At 44.7% G+C, this 22,503-nt stretch overlaps 1 protein-coding gene across 3 annotated transcripts in view; it reads left to right on the top strand.

Annotated features, from left to right (window-relative positions):
* LOC115126839 (transcription factor E3-like) overlaps positions 1–20,659 on the top strand; it is a 51,054-nt gene extending 30,395 nt beyond the window's left edge. For 2 of the 3 annotated variants that reach the window (XM_065005130.1, XM_065005132.1), the window contains exons 5-10: positions 184–279; positions 5,963–6,086; positions 7,960–8,016; positions 8,137–8,212; positions 10,445–10,613; positions 19,521–20,659. In XM_065005130.1, the coding sequence (XP_064861202.1) occupies positions 184–279; positions 5,963–6,086; positions 7,960–8,016; positions 8,137–8,212; positions 10,445–10,613; positions 19,521–19,979 (981 nt within the window). In that variant the 3' untranslated portion in view covers positions 19,980–20,659. The remainder of the gene's footprint in view (positions 1–183; positions 280–5,962; positions 6,087–7,959; positions 8,017–8,136; positions 8,213–10,444; positions 10,614–19,520) is intronic. The other variant, XM_065005131.1, reaches the window with a different exon arrangement.
* The last annotated feature ends 1,844 nt before the right edge of the window (positions 20,660–22,503 follow it).

Raw genomic sequence — 22,503 nt, 5'->3', positions numbered from 1 at the left:
TGTGGGAGGGAGGGAGGGAGGGTAGATGTGGGAGGGAGGGGGTAGATGTGGGAGGGAGGGGGTAGATGAGGGAGGGAGGGTAGATGTGGGAGGGAGGGGGTAGATGACGGAGGGAGGGGGAGGGGGGGGGGTAGATGTGCATCACCTCTCCCTCTACTGACCCCAGAGCTGTTTATATTTCAGATGGAAGACGTGATCGATGACATCATCAGTCTTGAATCCAGTCTCAACGATGAGTTCTTTACGTTGATCGACCCTGGCCTACAGGTGGCCAACACGGTATGTATTTAAACATTATCTAAACCTTATATACCCTGGCCTACAGGTGGCCAACACGGTATGTATTTAAACATTATCTAAACCTTATATACCCTGGCCTACGGGTGGCCAACACGGTATGTATTTAAACATTATCTAAACCTTATATACCCTGGCCTACAGGGTATGTATTTAAACATTATCTAAACCTTATATACCCTGGCCTACAGGTGGCCAACACGGTATGTATTTAAACATTATCTAAACCTTATATACCCTGGCCTACAGGTGGCCTACAGGGTATGTATTTAAACATTATCTATACCTTATATACCCTGGCCTACAGGTGGACAACATGGTATGTATTTAAACATGATCTAAACCTTATATACCCTGGCCTACAGGGTATGTATTTAAACATTATCTAAACCTTATATACCCTGGCCTACAGGTGGCCTACAGGGTATGTATTTAAACATTATCTAACCCTTATATACCCTGGCCTACATGGTATGTATTTAAACATTATCTATACCTTATATACCCTGGCCTACATGGTATGTATTTAAACATTATCTACACCTTATATACCCTGGCATACAGGGTATGTATTTAAACATTATCTAAACCTTATATACCCTGGCCTACAGGGTATGTATTTAAACATTATCTATACCTTATATACCCTGGCCTACAGGTGGCCAACATGGTATGTATTTATACATGATCTAACCCTTATATACCCTGGCCTACAGGGTATGTATTTAAACATGACCTAAACCTTATATACCCTGGCCTACAGGGTAGGACAAGGACATATGACGATGTATTCCCTCCTGGGGATAAATGTATCATCTGTAATCCTGCTCCTTCAAAACGAAACTAATGTATGTGGATTGATACCGCTGCCAGCTCTTCTCCGGAGGCGGTCACTGACCTTTGCTCTTATTGGCTTATCAACACATTGTCTTTGTGTCTCAGTTGAGTGTCCATGCTGTTTTGTGTTGTCGGAGATCATTGAGTTTTTTTTTTTGGAGCAGGGCAGTTAGATGTCAAGTCGGAGACAGTGGAATCGATCGATGAGGGTAAACACATAGTGTTCTGACACATTGCTCACAGTGGCCGGGACAGAGTGGTCAGTCAACCTGGGGCGGCAGGGTAGCCTAGTGGTTAGAGCGTTGGACTAGTAACTGAAAGGTTGCAAGGTCAAACCCCCGAGCTGACAAGGTACAAATCTGTCGTTCTGCCCCTGAACAAGGCAGTTAACCCCACTGTTCCTAGACCAGTTAAACCACTGTTCCTAGACCAGTTAAACCCACTGTTCCTAGACCAGTTAACCCACTGTTCCTAGACCAGTTAACCCACTGTTCCTAGACCAGTTAACCCACTGTTCCTAGACCAGTTAACCCACTGTTCCTCGGCCAGTTAACCCACTGTTCCTAGGCCAGTTAACCCACTGTTCCTAGGCCGTGAAAATAAGAATTTGTTCTTAACTGACTTGCCTGGTTAAATAAATGTTAAAAAAAGGTTAAAAAAACGACAACAAAAAAAACTGCATGGCGTTGGAGGATAGACAGAGGGAGGCTGATAGCTTAAACTGTGGGGCAGAGAGAGAGAGAGAGAGAGAGGCAGAGAGAGAGAGAGAGAGGCAGAGGGAGAGAGAGAGAGAGAGAGAGGCAGAGAGAGAGAGAGAGAGGCAGAGAGAGAGAGAGGGAGACAGAGGGAGGCTGATAGCTTAAACTGTGGGGCAGAGAGAGAGAGAGAGGCAGAGAGAGAGGCAGAGGGAGAGGTAGAGGGAGAGAGAGAGAGAGGCAGAGAGAGAGAGGCAGAGAGAGAGAGGCAGAGAGAGAGAGGCAGAGAGAGAGAGAGAGAGAGAGAGAGGCAGGGAGAGAGACAGAGAGGGAGGGAGGGAGGGAGAGAGAGAGAGAGGCAGAGAGAGAGGGAGAGAGGCAGAGGGAGAGAGGCAGAGGGAGAGAGGCAGAGGGAGAGAGGCAGAGGGAGAGAGGCAGAGGGAGAGAGGCAGAGGCAGAGGGAGAGAGGCAGAGAGAGAGAGAGAGAGAGAGAGGCAGAGAGAGAGAGGCAGAGAGAGAGAGGCAGCGAGAGAGAGGCAGAGGGAGAGAGAGAGGCAGAGAGAGAGAGGCAGAGGGAGAGAGGCAGAGGGAGAGAGGCAGAGGGAGAGAGGCAGAGAGAGAGAGGCAGAGAGAGGCAGAGAGAGAGGCAGAGGTAGAGGCAGAGAGGTAGAGGCAGAGAGGTAGAGGCAGAGAGAGAGAGGCAGAGAGAGAGAGGCAGAGAGAGAGAGGCAGAGAGAGAGAGAGAGAGACAGAGAGGGAGAGAGAGAGAGAGGGGAGAGGCAGAGGGAGAGAGGCAGAGGGAGAGAGGCAGAGGGAGAGAGGCAGAGGGAGAGAGGCAGAGAGAGAGGCAGAGAGAGAGAGGCAGAGAGAGAGAGGCAGAGAGAGAGAGGCAGAGAGAGAGAGGCAGAGAGGCAGAGAGAGAGAGGCAGAGAGAGAGGCATAGAGAGGCAGAGAGAGAGAGGCAGAGAGAGAGAGAGAGAGGGGGAGAGAAAGAGAGAGAGGTAGAGGGAGAGAGAGAGAGAGGTAGAGAGAGAGAGAGAGAGAGAGGTAGAGAGAGAGAGAGAGGTAGAGAGAGAGAGAGAGGCAGAGAGAGAGAGAGGGAGAGGTAGAGGTAGAGGGAGAGAGAGAGAGGTAGAGGGAGAGAGAGAGAGGTAGAGAGAGGTAGAGAGAGAGAGAGAGAGAGGTAGAGAGAGAGAGAGAGGTAGAGGGAGAGAGAGAGAGAGAGAGAGAGGTGTTCCCCCTCCGCTGAAGATATTTGTCCATTTCTCAACTGTTCCGAGAGAAAGGAGAAGTGTCGGAGCGGTTTGGCAGGAGAAAGATGAGGATTTTGGTTGTTCTGCAGCATGATAACAAAATAAGATGATGATCGAGGTAAAATGGAATGTTCTTGTTCTGTGGAATCTGTATGAAATGAATTAGAATGGTTTGTGTTTTGAAGAGGTTAGATGAGATAAGATGTGTTTTTTGACTGGATTTCTTTTGGTTTCTCACTGAATTGATTTTGACATTGTAGCTTTCTACAGGCTTCTGGCTTGTCTGGTAGACATGCTAATATGTTTTCTTACTGTATTCTGTTGTAGACATGCTAATATGTTTTCTTACTGTATTCTGATGTAGACATGCTAACATGTTGTGTTACTGTATTCTGATGTAGACATGCTAATATGTTTTCTTACTGTATTCTGATGTAGACATGCTAACATGTTGTGTTACTGTATTCTGTTGTTAATGAAACTGATGTAGACATGCTAATATGTTTTCTTACTGTATTCTGATGTAGACATGCTAACATGTTGTGTTACTGTATTCTGTTGTTAATGAAACTGACGTAGACATGCTAACATGTTTTCTTACTGTATTCTGATGTAGACATGCTAACATGTTGTGTTACTGTATTCTGATGTAGACATGCTAATATGTTTTCTTACTGTATTCTGATGTAGACATGCTAACATGTTTTCTTACTGTATTCTGATGTAGACATGCTAATATGTTTTCTTACTGTATTCTGTTGTTAATGAAACTGATGTAGACATGCTAACATGTTGTGTTACTGTATTCTGTTGTTAATGAAACTGACGTAGACATGCTAACATGTTTTCTTACTGTATTCTGTTGTTAATGAAACTGACGTAGACATGCTAACATGTTTTCTTACTGTATTCTGATGTAGACATGCTAACATGTTGTGTTACTGTATTCTGATGTAGACATGCTAATATGTTTTCTTACTGTATTCTGATGTAGACATGCTAACATGTTGTGTTACTGTATTCTGATGTAGACATGCTAACATGTTTTCTTACTGTATTCTGATGTAGACATGCTAATATGTTTTCTTACTGTATTCTGTGGCTCCTGTTGTGAATATTAGACTGGTCATATTGACCGTTGAGAGATAATGTAGTCAAATGGTGCACACTGTGGTGTCTGTTTTTAAAGGGACATTTCGCAGTTTTCAACTTCATGTTCGTCGTCCTGAGCCACAACACCATCGATCTCTGTAAGATACCTGGGATAAAAGCGGCTGCTAAATGGCAGTATATTATATTATATATTTACTATTTTACTATTATATATTTACTATGTCATTCTATAGAAAACCGCCATTTTAATGTTTTTCCATGTTACCACTCTGAAAGCATGGCCACAGTGGGGACGACAGGACAAAAGGCTTTTAATCGACACAAGGGGTCAAACATTTCCAGTAATTCCCCCCCAAATTACCAGGTTTTCCAGAAATCCTGGTTGGAGTATTCCAGATGCCCTCTGTACCCCCCCCCCAGCAGGGAATCAGCTGGGGAAAAGATATTGGCATTTTGCAACCCTCATCTTGTCTGTTACTTGTCTTGACATTTAGGGAAAAAAAAGTCTGGAATTCACATTATCAACGTCCCAGGGAGGTTATCAGTGGATTCGTGTCCTGTTTTTTTTGAGACTCACTAATAATCAATGTAGCTCTTAGACCTCTGATGTCACAACGAGTTCTGTTCGTACTGCGTGTTCAATGGGCTTCATAGTCACTTTACGAATGACCTCGTCTAACCTGTACCCCCTGCACATTGACTAGGTACCGGTACCCCCTGCACATTGACTAGGTACCGGTACCCCCTGCACATTGACTCGGTACCGGTACCCCCTGCACATTGACTAGGTACCGGTACCCCCTGCACATTGACTAGGTACCGGTACCCCCTGCACATTGACTAGGTACCGGTACCCCCTGCACATTGACTCGGTACCGGTACCCCCTGCACATTGACTCGGTACCGGTACCCCCTGCACATTGACTAGGTACCGGTACCCCCTGCACATTGACTAGGTACCGGTAACTCCCTACCACTGAGGAAGTACAGTTCCCGCTCAGCCCAGTCAAAACTGTTCGCTGCTCTGGCCCCCCAATGGTGGAACAAACTCCCTCACGACGCCAGGACAGCGGAGTCAATCACCACCTTCCGGAGACACCTGAAACCCCACCTCTTTAAGGAATACCTAGGATAGGATAAAGTAATCCTTCTCCCCCTCCCCCCTTAAAAGACCTAGATGCACTATTGTAAAGTGGCTGTTCCACTGGATGTCATAAGGTGAACGCACCAATTTGTAAGTCGCTCTGGATAAGAGCGTCTGCTAAATGACTTAAATGTAAATGTAGAGCCTCGCTATTGTTAAGTAATTTTCTTGTTACTTTTTGATTGAGAAAGATTTTTAAAATGTTAATTACTTTAGTTGATTTAGTAAATAGTCTGTTTCTCGAACGGCTTTGTTGGTTAAGGGCTTGTAAGTAAACATTTCACGGTAAGGTACCTGTTGTATTCGGCATTTCACGGTAAGGTACCTGTTGTATTCGGCATTTCACGGTAAGGTACCTGTTGTATTCGGCATTTCACGGTAAGGTACCTGTTGTATTCGGCATTTCACGGTAAGGTACCTGTTGTATTCGTCATTTCACGGTAAAGGTACCTGTTGTATTCGGGCACGTGTGACAAATAACATTTGATTTGGATGAAGGAGATTAGTTGGCTGCATTAGTACTGCATTTGGGAGTTGTTGATGACCTCTGAAAGCTTGTTTTATGATGTTGTTGTTGTTGTTGTTGTTTACACCTTGTGACTGTTGTTGTTGTGTGTATGCAGATGCCGGTGTCAGTGAACATGCTGGATGTGTTCAGCAGTGGAGGGATGGCTGCTCCGAACATCACCGTGTCCAACTCCTGTCCTGCTGACCTGCACACCGTCAAGACTGAGGTAACCGGTACAGGTAAATAATTCCAGTCTAAAACACACTTGACACACACACACACACACACACACACACACACACACACACCAAAACCTCTCGCCCGTATCTCTTTCTGTCTGTAAAAAGTTCCTCTCTAAATCACACTCAATAATCACCTTTCTGTCCTGTCTGTCTCGATCTCAACTTTCTGACTGTCTATTACTCCCACTTATACTCTGTGTCTGTCTGTCTGTCTGTCTCGATCTCAACTTTCTGACTGTCTATTACTCCCACTTATACTCTGTGTCTGTCTGTCTGTCTGTCTGTCTGTCTGTCTGTCTGTCTGTCTCGATCTCAACTTTCTGACTGTCTATTACTCCCACTTATACTCTGTGTCTGTCTGTCTGTCTGTCTGTCTCGATCTCAACTTTCTGACTGTCTATTACTCCCACTTATACTCTGTGTCTCTGTCTGTCTGTCTGTCTATCTGTCTGTCTGTCTCGATCTCAACTTTCTGACTGTCTATTACTCCCACTTATACTCTGTGTCTGTCTGTCTGTCTGTCTGTCTGTCTGTCTCGATCTCAACTTTCTGACTGTCTATTACTCCCACTTATACTCTGTGTCTGTCTGTCTGTCTGTCTGTCTCGATCTCAACTTTCTGACTGTCTATTACTCCCACTTATACTCTGTGTCTGTCTGTCTGTCTGTCTGTCTGTCTGTCTGTCTGTCTCGATCTCAACTTTCTGACTGTCTATTACTCCCACTTATACTCTTTCTCTGTCTGTCTGTCTGTCTGTCTGTCTGTCTGTCTGTCTGTCTGTCTGTCTGTCTGTCTGTCTCGATCTCAACTTTCTGACTGTCTATTTCTCCCACTTTATACCCTGTCCCTGTTTCTGTGTCTGTCTCCCACTTAATACCCTGTCCCTGTGTCTGTCTCCCACTTAATACCCTGTCGCTGTGTCTGTCTCCCACTTAATACCCTGTCCCTGTGTCTGTCTCTCACTTAATACCCTGTCCCTATGTCTGTCTCCCACTTAATACCCTGTCGCTGTGTCTGTCTCCCACTTAATACCCTGTCCCTGTGTCTGTCTCTCACTTAATACCCTGTCCCTGTGTCTGTCTCCCACTTAATACCCTGTCCCTGTGTCTGTCTCCCACTTAATACCCTGTCCCTGTGTCTGTCTCCAACTTAATACCCTGTCCCTGTTTCTGTGTCTGTCTCCCACTTAATACCCTGTCCCTGTGTCTGTCTCCCACTTAATACCCTGTCCCTGTGTCTGTCTCCCACTTAATACCCTGTGTCTGTGTCTGTCTCCAACTTAATACCCTGTCCCTGTTTCTGTGTCTGTCTCCCACTTAATACCCTGTCCCTGTGTCTGTCTCCCACTTAATACCCTGTCCCTGTTTCTGTGTCTGTCTCCCACTTAATACCCTGTCCCTGTTTCTGTGTCTGTCTCCCACTTAATACCCTGTCCCTGTGTCTGTCTCCCACTTAATACCCTGTCCCTGTGTCTGTCTCCCACTTAATACCCTGTCCCTGTGTCTGTCTCTCTCTCTCTTTCTCTCTTTGACTTCTATCTCTCCCCCCCCGCTCTCTGTTCTTTATTTAAAGTTCTTACTCAGCATTGCTCACCCCCAGCTTCCCCTGTCCAGTCAGTCAGTCAGTCACACCCTGAACCCAGCCTGTTCCTCATTTACAAAGCTCTGCCTCAGCCCCTCCGTTCAACCTGCTTCACTGATTCCCTCTTCACTGTTTTCACAATTTCACATCTCACTGAGTAAAAATCTCTGCCAACTATAATCTTTATGACTTTTTTTTTTTACATTCTGAACATACGTGCTGTGAGACAAGCCGCCACATATATTGATATCGCCGTGCTAAATGTTGATTTTGAAATGGTGTCTTCTAGAGGTGGAGGCTAAAGCTATGATGAAGGAACGACAGAAAAAGGACAATCATAACCAGAGTGAGTATAAATGCAAATACTTGGGATACCATCATTTAAAGTGGTTTTTTTTAGGTAGGTGTTAACAGTTGGTGACCACCTTGGTGATAATGTTGACGTGTGTGTTACGGCTGTTCCTAGTTGAGAGACGGAGGAGGTTCAACATCAACGATCGCATCAAGGAACTGGGAGCTCTCATCCCCAAATCGAGTGACCCGTGAGTAGCCCTCCCCCCCCCCCCACTGCTACTGTATATATTTCACCATCTCACTGTTTTCTTTCTCCTCACTGACCCCCCCTGCTACAACATAGTATCTAATCATGCCGCTGTTCCTTTCTCCTCACTGATCCCCCCTGCTACAACATAGTAGCTAATCATGCCGCTGTTCCTTTCTCCTCACTGATCCCCCTGCTACAACATAGTAGCTAATCATGCCGCTGTTCCTTTCTCCTCACTGATCCCCCCTGCTACAACATAGTAGCTAATCATGCCGCTGTTCCTTTCTCCTCACTGACCCCCTGCTACAACATAGTATCTAATCATGCCGCTGTTCCTTTCTCCTCACTGACCCCCTGCTACAACATAGTATCTAATCATGCCGCTGTTCCTTTCTCCTCACTGATCCCCCCTGCTACAACATAGTATCTAATCATGCCGCTGTTCCTTTCTCCTCACTGATCCCCCCTGCTACAACATAGTAGCTAATCATGCCGCTGTTCCTTTCTCCTCACTGATCCCCCCTGCTACAACATAGTATCTAATCATGCCGCTGTTCCTTTCTCCTCACTGACCCCCCCTGCTACAACATAGTATCTAATCATGCCGCTGTTCCTTTCTCCTCACTGATCCCCCCCTGCTACAAGATAGTATCTAATCATGCCGCTGTTCCTTTCTCCTCACTGATCCCCCCTGCTACAACATAGTAGCTAATCATGCCGCTGTTCCTTTCTCCTCACTGATCCCCCTGCTACAACATAGTATCTAATCATGCCGCTGTTCCTTTCTCCTCACTGATCCCCCTGCTACAACATAGTATCTAATCATGCCGCTGTTCCTTTCTCCTCACTGACCCCCCCTGCTACAACATAGTATCTAATCATGCCGCTGTTCCTTTCTCCTCACTGATCCCCCCTGCTACAAGATAGTATCTAATCATGCCGCTGTTCCTTTCTCCTCACTGATCCCCCTGCTACAACATAGTATCTAATCATGCCGCTGTTCCTTTCTCCTCACTGATCCCCCTGCTACAACATAGTAGCTAATCATGCCGCTGTTCCTTTCTCCTCACTGATCCCCCTGCTACAACATAGTATCTAATCATGCCGCTGTTCCTTTCTCCTCACTGACCCCCCCTGCTACAACATAGTATCTAATCATGCCGCTGTTCCTTTCTCCTCACTGATCCCCCCTGCTACAAGATAGTATCTAATCATGCCGCTGTTCCTTTCTCCTCACTGATCCCCCTGCTACAACATAGTAGCTAATCATGCCGCTGTTCCTTTCTCCTCACTGATCCCCCTGCTACAACATAGTATCTAATCATGCTGCTGTTCCTTTCTCCTCACTGATCCCCCTGCTACAACATAGTATCTAATCATGCCGCTGTTCCTTTCTCCTCACTGACCCCCTGCTACAACATAGTATCTAATCATGCCGCTGTTCCTTTCTCCTCACTGATCCCCCTGCTACAAGATAGTATCTAATCATGCCGCTGTTCCTTTCTCCTCACTGACCCCCTGCTACAACATAGTATCTAATCATGCCGCTGTTCCTTTCTCCTCACTGATCCCCCCTGCTACAACATAGTAGCTAATCATGCCGCTGTTCCTTTCTCCTCACTGATCCCCCCTGCTACAACATAGTATCTAATCATGCCGCTGTTCCTTTCTCCTCACTGATCCCCCTGCTACAAGATAGTATCTAATCATGCCGCTGTTCCTTTCTCCTCACTGATCCCCCTGCTACAACATAGTATCTAATCATGCCGCTGTTCCTTTCTCCTCACTGACCCCCCTGCTACAACATAGTATCTAATCATGCCGCTGTTCCTTTCTCTTCACTGATCCCCCTGCTACAACATAGTATCTAATCATGCCGCTGTTCCTTTCTCCTCACTGATCCCCCTGCTACAAGATAGTATCTAATCATGCCGCTGTTCCTTTCTCCTCACTGACCCCCTGCTACAACATAGTATCTAATCATGCCGCTGTTCCTTTCTCCTCACTGATCCCCCTGCTACAACATAGTATCTAATCATGCCGCTGTTCCTTTCTCCTCACTGACCCCCTGCTACAACATAGTATCTAATCATGCCGCTGTTCCTTTCTCCTCACTGATCCCCCCTGCTACAACATAGTATCTAATCATGCCGCTGTTCCTTTCTCCTCACTGACCCCCCCCTGCTACAAGATAGAATCTAATCATGCCGCTGTTCCTTTCTCCTCACTGATCCCCCTGCTACGGAGACAGGGAGACGCGTTGGAACAAGGGCACCATCCTGAAGGCGTCTGTGGACTACATTAGGAGGCTGCAGAAGGAGCAGCAGAGAGCCAAGGAGGTGGAGACCAGACAGAGGAAACTGGAGCACAGCAACCGTAACCTACTGCTACGTATACAGGTAATACTGACAGTAACCTACTGCTACCTATACAGGTAATACTGACAGTAACCTACCTATACAGGTAATACTGACAGTAACCTACCTATACAGGTAATACTGACAGTAACCTACCTATACAGGTAATACTGACAGTAACCTACTGCTACCTATACAGGTAATACTGACAGTAACCTACCTATACAGGTAATACTGACAGTAACCTACCTATACAGGTAATACTGACAGTAACCTACTGCTACCTATACAGGTAATACTGACAGTAACCTACCTATACAGGTAATACTGACAGTAACCTACCTATACAGGTAATACTGACAGTAACCTACTGCTACCTATACAGGTAATACTGACAGTAACCTACTGCTACCTATACAGGTAATACTGACAGTAACCTACTGCTACCTATACAGGTAATACTGACAGTAACCTACCTATACAGGTAATACTGACAGTAACCTACTGCTACCTATACAGGTAATACTGACAGTAACCTACTGCTACCTATACAGGTAATACTGACAGTAACCTACTGCTACCTATACAGGTAATACTGACAGTAACCTACTGCTACCTATACAGGTAATACTGACAGTAACCTACTGCTACCTATACAGGTAATACTGACAGTAACCTACTGCTACCTATACAGGTAATACTGACAGTAACACACCTATACAGGTAATACTGACAGTAACCTACCTATACAGGTAATACTGACAGTAACCTACTGCTACCTATACAGGTAATACTGACAGTAACCTACTGCTACCTATACAGGTAATACTGACAGTAACCTACTGCTACCTATACAGGTAATACTGACAGTAACCTACTGCTACCTATACAGGTAATACTGACAGTAACCTACTGCTACCTATACAGGTAATACTGACAGTAACCTACTGCTACCTATACAGGTAATGCTGACAGTAACCTACCTATACAGGTAATACTGACAGTAACCTACCTATACAGGTAATACTGACAGTAACCTACTGCTACCTATACAGGTAATACTGACAGTAACCTACCTATACAGGTAATACTGACAGTAACCTACCTATACAGGTAATACTGACAGTAACCTACCTATACAGGTAATACTGACAGTAACCTACCTATACAGGTAATACTGACAGTAACCTACCTATACAGGTAATACTGACAGTAACCTACTGCTACCTATACAGGTAATACTGACAGTAACACACCTATACAGGTAATACTGACAGTAACCTACCTATACAGGTAATACTGACAGTAACCTACCTATACAGGTAATACTGACAGTAACCTACCTATACAGGTAATACTGACAGTAACCTACCTATACAGGTAATACTGACAGTAACCTACCTATACAGGTAATACTGACAGTAACCTACTGCTACCTATACAGGTAATACTGACAGTAACCTACCTATACAGGTAATACTGACAGTAACCTACCTATACAGGTAATACTGACAGTAACCTACCTATACAGGTAATACTGACAGTAACCTACTGCTACCTATACAGGTAATACTGACAGTAACCTACTGCTACGTATACAGGTAATACTGACAGTAACCTACTGCTACCTATACAGGTAATACTGACAGTAACCTACCTATACAGGTAATACTGACAGTAACACACCTATACAGGTAATACTGACAGTAACCTACTGCTACGTATACAGGTAATACTGACAGTAACCTACTGCTACCTATACAGGTAATACTGACAGTAACCTACCTATACAGGTAATACTGACAGTAACCTACTGCTACCTATACAGGTAATACTGACAGTAACCTACTGCTACCTATACAGGTAATACTGACAGTAACCTACCTATACAGGTAATACTGACAGTAACCTACTGCTACCTATACAGGTAATACTGACAGTAACCTACCTATACAGGTAATACTGACAGTAACCTACCTATACAGGTAATACTGACAGTAACCTACTGCTACCTATACAGGTAATACTGACAGTAACCTACCTATACAGGTAATACTGACAGTAACCTACTGCTACCTATACAGGTAATACTGACAGTAACCTACCTATACAGGTAATACTGACAGTAACCTACCTATACAGGTAATACTGACAGTAACCTACTGCTACCTATACAGGTAATACTGACAGTAACCTACCTATACAGGTAATACTGACAGTAACCTACTGCAACCTATACAGGTAATACTGACAGTAACCTACCTATACAGGTAATACTGACAGTAACCTACTGCTACCTATACAGGTAATACTGACAGTAACCTACCTATACAGGTAATACTGACAGTAACCTACTGCTACCTATACAGGTAATACTGACAGTAACCTACCTATACAGGTAATACTGACAGTAACCTACCTATACAGGTAATACTGACAGTAACCTACCTATACAGGTAATACTGACAGTAACATACTGCTACCTATACAGGTAATACTGACAGTAACCTACTGCTACCTATACAGGTAATACTGACAGTAACCTACTGCTACCTATACAGGTAATACTGACAGTAACCTACCTATACAGGTAATACTGACAGTAACCTACCTATACAGGTAATACTGACAGTAACCTACTGCTACCTATACAGGTAATACTGACAGTAACCTACTGCTACCTATACAGGTAATACTGACAGTAACCTACTGCTACCTATACAGGTAATACTGACAGTAACCTACTGCTACCTATACAGGTAATACTGACAGTAACCTACTGCTACCTATACAGGTAATACTGACAGTAACACACCTATACAGGTAATACTGACAGTAACCTACCTATACAGGTAATACTGACAGTAACCTACCTATACAGGTAATACTGACAGTAACCTACTGCTACCTATACAGGTAATACTGTCAGTAACCTACCTATACAAGTAATACTGACAGTAACCTACTGCTACCTATACAGGTAATACTGACAGTAACCTACCTATACAGGTAATACTGACAGTAACCTACTGCTACCTATACAGGTAATACTGACAGTAACCTACCTATACAGGTAATACTGACAGTAACCTACTGCTACCTATACAGGTAATACTGACAGTAACCTACTGCTACCTATACAGGTAATACTGACAGTAACCTACTGCTACCTATACAGGTAATACTGACAGTAACCTACTGCTACCTATACAGGTAATACTGACAGTAACACACCTATACAGGTAATACTGACAGTAACCTACTGCTACCTATACAGGTAATACTGACAGTAACCTACTGCTACCTATACAGGTAATACTGACAGTAACCTACCTATACAGGTAATACTGACAGTAACCTACCTATACAGGTAATACTGACAGTAACCTACCTATACAGGTAATACTGACAGTAACCTACCTATACAGGTAATACTGACAGTAACCTGACAGTGCTACCTATACAGGTAATACTGACAGTAACCTACTGCTACCTATACAGGTAATACTGACAGTAACCTACTGCTACCTATACAGGTAATACTGACAGTAACCTACTGCTACCTATACAGGTAATACTGACAGTAACACACCTATACAGGTAATACTGACAGTAACCTACTGCTACCTATACAGGTAATACTGACAGTAACCTACCTATACAGGTAATACTGACAGTAACCTACTGCTACCTATACAGGTAATACTGACAGTAACCTACTGCTACCTATACAGGTAATACTGACAGTAACCTACTGCTACCTATACAGGTAATACTGACAGTAACCTACTGCTACCTATACAGGTAATACTGACAGTAACCTACTGCTACCTATACAGGTAATACTGACAGTAACCTACCTATACAGGTAATACTGACAGTAACCTACTGCTACCTATACAGGTAATACTGACAGTATCCTACCTATACAGGTAATACTGACAGTAACCTACCTATACAGGTAATACTGACAGTAACCTACCTATACAGGTAATACTGACAGTAACCTACTGCTACCTATACAGGTAATACTGACAGTAACCTACCTATACAGGTAATACTGACAGTAACCTACTGCTACCTATACAGGTAATACTGACAGTAACCTACTGCTACCTATACAGGTAATACTGACAGTAACCTACTGCTACCTATACAGGTAATACTGACAGTAACCTACCTATACAGGTAATACTGACAGTAACCTACCTATACAGGTAATACTGACAGTAACCTACTGCTACCTATACAGGTAATACTGACAGTAACCTACTGCTACCTATACAGGTAATACTGACAGTAACCTACTGCTACCTATACAGGTAATACTGACAGTAACCTACTGCTACCTATACAGGTAATACTGACAGTAACCTACCTATACAGGTAATACTGACAGTAACCTACTGCTACCTATACAGGTAATACTGACAGTAACCTACTGCTACCTATACAGGTAATACTGACAGTAACCTACTGCTACCTATACAGGTAATACTGACAGTAACACACCTATACAGGTAATACTGACAGTAACCTAATGCTACCTATACAGGTAATACTGACAGTAACCTACTGCTACCTATACAGGTAATACTGACAGTAACCTACTGCTACCTATACAGGTAATACTGACAGTAACCTACTGCTACCTATACAGGTAATACTGACAGTAACCTACCTATACAGGTAATACTGACAGTAACCTACTGCTACCTATACAGGTAATACTGACAGTAACACACCTATACAGGTAATACTGACAGTAACCTACCTATACAGGTAATACTGACAGTAACCTACTGCTACCTATACAGGTAATACTGACAGTAACCTACCTATACAGGTAATACTGACAGTAACCTACTGCTACCTATACAGGTAATACTGACAGTAACCTACTGCTACCTATACAGGTAATACTGACAGTAACCTACTGCTACCTATACAGGTAATACTGACAGTAACCTACCTATACAGGTAATACTGACAGTAACCTACCTATACAGGTAATACTGACAGTAACCTACTGCTACCTATACAGGTAATACTGACAGTAACCTACTGCTACCTATACAGGTAATACTGACAGTAACCTACTGCTACCTATACAGGTAATACTGACAGTAACCTACTGCTACCTATACAGGTAATACTGACAGTAACACACCTATACAGGTAATACTGACAGTAACCTACTGCTACCTATACAGGTAATACTGACAGTAACCTACCTATACAGGTAATACTGACAGTAACCTACTGCTACCTATACAGGTAATACTGACAGTAACCTACTGCTACCTATACAGGTAATACTGACAGTAACCTACTGCTACCTATACAGGTAATACTGACAGTAACCTACTGCTACCTATACAGGTAATACTGACAGTAACCTACTGCTACCTATACAGGTAATACTGACAGTAACCTACCTATACAGGTAATACTGACAGTAACCTACTGCTACCTATACAGGTAATACTGACAGTAACCTACCTATACAGGTAATACTGACAGTAACCTACCTATACAGGTAATACTGACAGTAACCTACTGCTACCTATACAGGTAATACTGACAGTAACCTACCTATACAGGTAATACTGACAGTAACCTACTGCTACCTATACAGGTAATACTGACAGTAACCTACTGCTACCTATACAGGTAATACTGACAGTAACCTACTGCTACCTATACAGGTAATACTGACAGTAACCTACCTATACAGGTAATACTGACAGTAACCTACTGCTACCTATACAGGTAATACTGACAGTAACCTACTGCTACCTATACAGGTAATACTGACAGTAACCTACTGCTACCTATACAGGTAATACTGACAGTAACCTACCTATACAGGTAATACTGACAGTAACCTACTGCTACCTATACAGGTAATACTGACAGTAACCTACTGCTACCTATACAGGTAATACTGACAGTAACCTACTGCTACCTATACAGGTAATACTGACAGTAACCTACTGCTACCTATACAGGTAATACTGACAGTAACCTACCTATACAGGTAATACTGACAGTAACCTACTGCTACCTATACAGGTAATACTGACAGTAACCTACTGCTACCTATACAGGTAATACTGACAGTAACCTACTGCTACCTATACAGGTAATACTGACAGTAACACACCTATACAGGTAATACTGACAGTAACCTACTGCTACCTATACAGGTAATACTGACAGTAACCTACTGCTACCTATACAGGTAATACTGACAGTAACCTACTGCTACCTATACAGGTAATACTGACAGTAACCTACCTATACAGGTAATACTGACAGTAACCTACTGCTACCTATACAGGTAATACTGACAGTAACACACCTATACAGGTAATACTGACAGTAACCTACCTATACAGGTAATACTGACAGTAACCTACTGCTACCTATACAGGTAATACTGACAGTAACCTACTGCTACCTATACAGGTAATACTGACAGTAACCTACCTATACAGGTAATACTGACAGTAACCTACTGCTACCTATACAGGTAATACTGACAGTAACACACCTATACAGGTAATACTGACAGTAACCTACCTATACAGGTAATACTGACAGTAACCTACCTATACAGGTAATACTGACAGTAACCTACCTATACAGGTAATACTGACAGTAACCTACCTATACAGGTAATACTGACAGTAACCTACCTATACAGGTAATACTGACAGTAACCTACTGCTACCTATACAGGTAATACTGACAGTAACCTACTGCTACCTATACAGGTAATACTGACAGTAACCTACTGCTACCTATACAGGTAATACTGACAGTAACCTACTGCTACCTATACAGGTAATACTGACAGTAACCTACCTATACAGGTAATACTGACAGTAACCTACTGCTACCTATACAGGTAATACTGACGGTAACCTACTGCTACCTATACAGGTAATACTGACAGTAACCTACTGCTACCTATACAGGTAATACTGACAGTAACCTACTGCTACCTATACAGGTAATACTGACAGTAACCTACCTATACAGGTAATACTGACAGTAACCTACTGCTACCTATACAGGTAATACTGACAGTAACCTACTGCTACCTATACAGGTAATACTGACAGTAACCTACTGCTACCTATACAGGTAATACTGACAGTAACCTACTGCTACCTATACAGGTAATACTGACAGTAACCTACCTATACAGGTAATACTGACAGTAACCTACTGCTACCTATACAGGTAATACTGACAGTAACCTACCTATACAGGTAATACTGACAGTAACCTACCTATACAGGTAATACTGACAGTAACCTACCTATACAGGTAATACTGACAGTAACCTACGTATACAGGTAATACTGACAGTAACCTACGTATACAGGTAATACTGACAGTAACCTACTGCTACCTATACAGGTAATACTGACAGTAACCTACGTATACAGGTAATACTGACAGTAACCTACCTATACAGGTAATACTGACAGTAACCTACCTATACAGGTAATACTGACAGTAACCTACGTATACAGGTAATACTGACAGTAACCTACTGCTACCTATACAGGTAATACTGACAGTAACCTACTGCTACCTATACAGATAATACTGACAGTAACCTACTGCTACCTATACAGGTAATACTGACAGTAACCTACCTATACAGGTAATACTGACAGTAACCTACCTATACAGGTAGTACTCACACCTAGGTAGACTGGGAGGGAAGTGTTCTGGTCGGGAGACTGGGAGGGAAGGGTTAGGGGTCGGAAGACTGGGAGTGAAGGGTTAGGTGTCGGGAGACTGGGGGGGAAGGGTTAGGGTTTGGGAGACTGGGAGGGAAGGGTTAGGGTTTTAAAGACTGGGAGGGAGGGTTAGGGTCTGGAGACTGGGAGGGAAGGGTTAGGGTCGGGAGACTGGGAGGGAAGGGTTAGGGTCGGGAGACTGGGGGAAGGGTTAGGGGTCGGGAGACTGGGAGGGAAGGGTTAGGGTTTGGGAGACTGGGAGGGAAGGGTTAGGGTTTTAAAGACTGGGAGGGAGGGTTAGGGTCTGGAGACTGGGAGGGAAGGCTTAGGGTCTGGAGACTGGGGGAAGGGTTAGGGTCTGGAGACTGGGGGAAGGGTTTGGGTCTGGAGACTGGGGGAAGGGTTTGGGTCTGGAGACTGGGGGAAGGGTTTGGGTCTGGAGACTGGGGGAAGGGTTAGGGTCTGGAGACTGGGAGGGTTGGGGTCGGGAGACTGGGAGGGTTGGGGTCGGGAGACTGGGAGGGTTGGGGTCGGGAGACTGGGAGGGAAAGGGTCGGGAGACTGGGAGGAAAGGGTCGGGAGACTGGGAGGAAAGGGTCAGGAGACTGGGAGGGACGGGGTCGGGAGACTGGGAGGGACAGGGTCTGGAGATCGGGAGGGAAAGGGTCGGGAGACTGGGAGGGTAGGGGTCGGGAGACTGGGAGGGTAGGGGTCGGGAGACTGGGAGGGTAGGGGTCGGGAGACTGGGAGGGTAGGGGTCGGGAGACTGGGAGGGTAGGGGTCGGGAGACTGGGAGGGAAGGGGTCGGGAGACTGGGAGGGAAGGGTCGGGACACTGGGAATGAAGGGTTGGGGCTAAGGAGATGAAGACCAGACCAATCCTACTGTTATGAAATCAAGCTAGAAAGATTTTCCTCGTTTTACAAAGTCAATCAGTGTACAGCAAGGAAGTCTGGTAATTAACTCTTTGGAAGGTAAATGGTCAATTGTCTTAGGGAAAAATCAATCAACGCTGGCATCCCCCAGGGCAGTGTTCCAGGGCCTCTACTATTTCTACTGTACTATAATTAAGCAATAAAGTAATAAGGCATGAGACCCTGTGCATTAATAATCATACCTAAGGGCTGTTCTTAGGCTTAACGCCAATAGTTTAAGTGTTGACTATTGTTGTCTGTTGTTTCTCTCCACAGGAGCTTGAGATGCAGGCCCGCCTCCATGGCCTCTCCACCCCCGCCTCTTCCTCCCAAGGCAGCTCCTCCTCACACCTAAGCCTATCACAGTCCCTGGACCCCAGCACGGGCGACGCCCTCTCCAGGACCCTCCTCTCCCTGAGTAGTGGCCAAGGCCTCCAGGCCGCCTCCCCCTCCTTCCTGTCTCCACCCCCCTCGGCCTCTCCGGTTGGTCTGATGACAATGGGCAGCCCCTTGGATCTGGACTCTCTGAGCTTCTCTGACCTGGATGACCCGTCGGCCGCAGCCTTCCACGCCTCCCTGCTGCCGGACATGGGTCTGGGGGACATCCTGATGGACGACAGGGGACTGGGGATGTCCTCTGTTGGGGGCAGAGACCCCCTACTCTCCTCCGTCTCCCCGGGAGTCTCCAAGACCTCTAGTCGCAGGAGCAGCTTCAGCATGGAGGAAGATTTGTGACTGATGTAGACCCTAGACACCCTAGCCCCTACACTGTTAGGGAGGAACACATTCAGCATGAAGGAAGACCTGTGACTGGAGCTGAGTCCCAAACCAACTCCTAGACCCTACACTGCTAGGGAGGAACATAATCAGCATGGAGGAAGACCTGTGACTGGACCTGAGTCCCAAACCAACTCCTAGACCCTACACTGCTAGGCAGGAACATAATCAGCATGGAGGAAGACCTGTGACTGGAGCTGAGTCCCAAACCAACTCCTAGACCCTACACCCTAGACTAAACCCTATACCCTTAGACAGTTCATGTAGATCTGAGAGATTTGGAAAATAGTAAACATGGCAAAACATCCCAGTAGAATCATACCAGAGTGTTTATATCAATCCTCCATCCTTTCAGATTTACAGGAGAGTCTTTTGGGGGGGGTATTCAGCAGGAGAGGGTTCAGGATTTACTGCTCATTGTCTTCTGGTTCTTCCCAACTGGGATTTCTCTCTAAGAAAAGAAAACAAACATGGGAAATTTGAAGGGAATTTTTGCAACCCTAATTTTAGTTTATTCTAGACTAGAATGTGTAGAAATAATTCCTGGTCCCTGTGGTGATGACGGAATCCATTCCAAATATTTTATCTCCATGCTTGTAAAAAAAATAAAAATAAATAAATAAACGAAATAGAATAGATATATGGAGTTGAGCTTAAAATTTAATTAAAAGATCCAACATGAATTGTAGACTACACGTAAAGATACACGTTACTTAGATACGAAACGATGTTTTTAATTTTATAGTTCTGTGAATAGTAATTATGATGGAGGTAGATATGTATAGGGGGAAGGAGACTATATACAGGGTCAGTACCATATTAACAATGTACAGGGATACTGGAGTGATGGAGGTAGATATGTATAGGGGGAAGGAGACAGGAGTGATGGAGGTAGATATTTATAGGGGGAAGGAGACAGGGATACTGGAGTGATGGAGGTAGATATGTATAGGGGGAAGGAGACAGGAGTGATGGAGGTAGATATGTATAGGGGGAAGGAGACAGGAGTGATGGAGGTAGATATTTATAGGGGGAAGGAGACAGGGATACTGGAGTGATGGAGGTAGATATTTATAGGGGTAAGGAGACAGGGATACTGGAGTGATGGAGGTAGATATTTATAGGGGGAAGGTGACTATATACAGGGTCAGTACCATATTAACAATGTACAGGGATACTGGAGTGATGGAGGTAGATATTTATAGGGGGAAGGCGACAGGGATACTGGAGTGATGGAGGTAGATATGTATAGGGGGAAGGTGGCAGGGATACTGGAGTGATGGAGGTAGATATTTATAGGGGGAAGGTGACTAGGCAACAGGATATATGATAAACAGAGTAGTGGCAGCTTGTATGTGAGTGCGGGTGTGTTGAGTCACTATACATGTATATTATGTGTTGGAGAGACAGTGTGTAGACTAAACAGGACCCTGTGACATTGTGCATAGAGACTGAAATAATAGGGTAAACTGAATCCGTGTAGCTATTTATCAGTCGTATTGCTTGGGGATAGAAGCTGTTCAAGAGCCTGTTGTTGTCAGACCTGATGCGGCAGAGAACATAGTCTGTGGCTTGGATGGTTGAGGTCTTTGACGACAAAGACCGTCTGATATAGAGGTCCTGGATGGCAGGGAGCTGGGCCCCAGTGATGTACTGGGCTGTCCTCACCACCCTCTGATATAGAGGTCCTGGATGGCAGGGAGCTGGGCCCCAGTGATGTACTGGGCTGTCCTCACCACCCTCTGATATAGAGGTCCTGGATGGCAGGGAGCTGGGCCCCAGTGATGTACTGGGCCGTCCTCACCACCCTCTGGTATAGAGGTCCTGGATGGCAGGAAGTTCAGGGAGAGGTTGTTGTTTCCGGCACCACATTGCCAGGTCTCTGACCTCCCTGTAGGCTGACTCATTGTTGGAGTCGTGCGTGGCCACGCAGTCGTGGGTGAACAGGGAGTACAGGAGGGGACTAAGCACACAGCCCTGTGCCAACCCCCATGTTGAGAGTCAGCATAGCGGAGATGATGTTGCCTACACTCACCACCTGGGATCGGCTCGTCAGGAAGTCCAGGATCAAGTTATAGAGGAAAGTGCTTGGAGGGGACAATGGTGTTGAACGCAGAGCTGTAGTAAATGAACAGGATTCTCTCATAGGGTGCCATTTCTAATGACCTTTTATTTACATGTTGTATAATCCAGTTGAACGTTGTGTGTTGGTATTAAAGTGTGTCAAGAGTCACTCAGGAAAACTAGGCTGAGCAGCCAGCCGTAGAGTAGACTAAACAGTTACAATACTGTGTTTTGTCGGCACATTGTTCACATTGTTCCTCAATAGCAAGAACGTTAAGAGTGGCTCTCAACTTTAATCTACAAGGTTTTATCACTCTGTGTTCCTGCCTCCTCTGTGTTCCAGCCTCCTCTGTGTTCCTGCCTCCTCTGTGTTCCAGCCTCCCCTGTGTTCCTGCCTCGTCTGTGTTCCTGCCTCTGT

Source organism: Oncorhynchus nerka, linkage group LG20, assembly GCF_034236695.1.
Source record: "Oncorhynchus nerka isolate Pitt River linkage group LG20, Oner_Uvic_2.0, whole genome shotgun sequence".
NCBI classification, from domain to species: domain Eukaryota; kingdom Metazoa; phylum Chordata; class Actinopteri; order Salmoniformes; family Salmonidae; genus Oncorhynchus; species Oncorhynchus nerka.
This window is presented reverse-complemented; position numbering and strand designations above follow the sequence as displayed.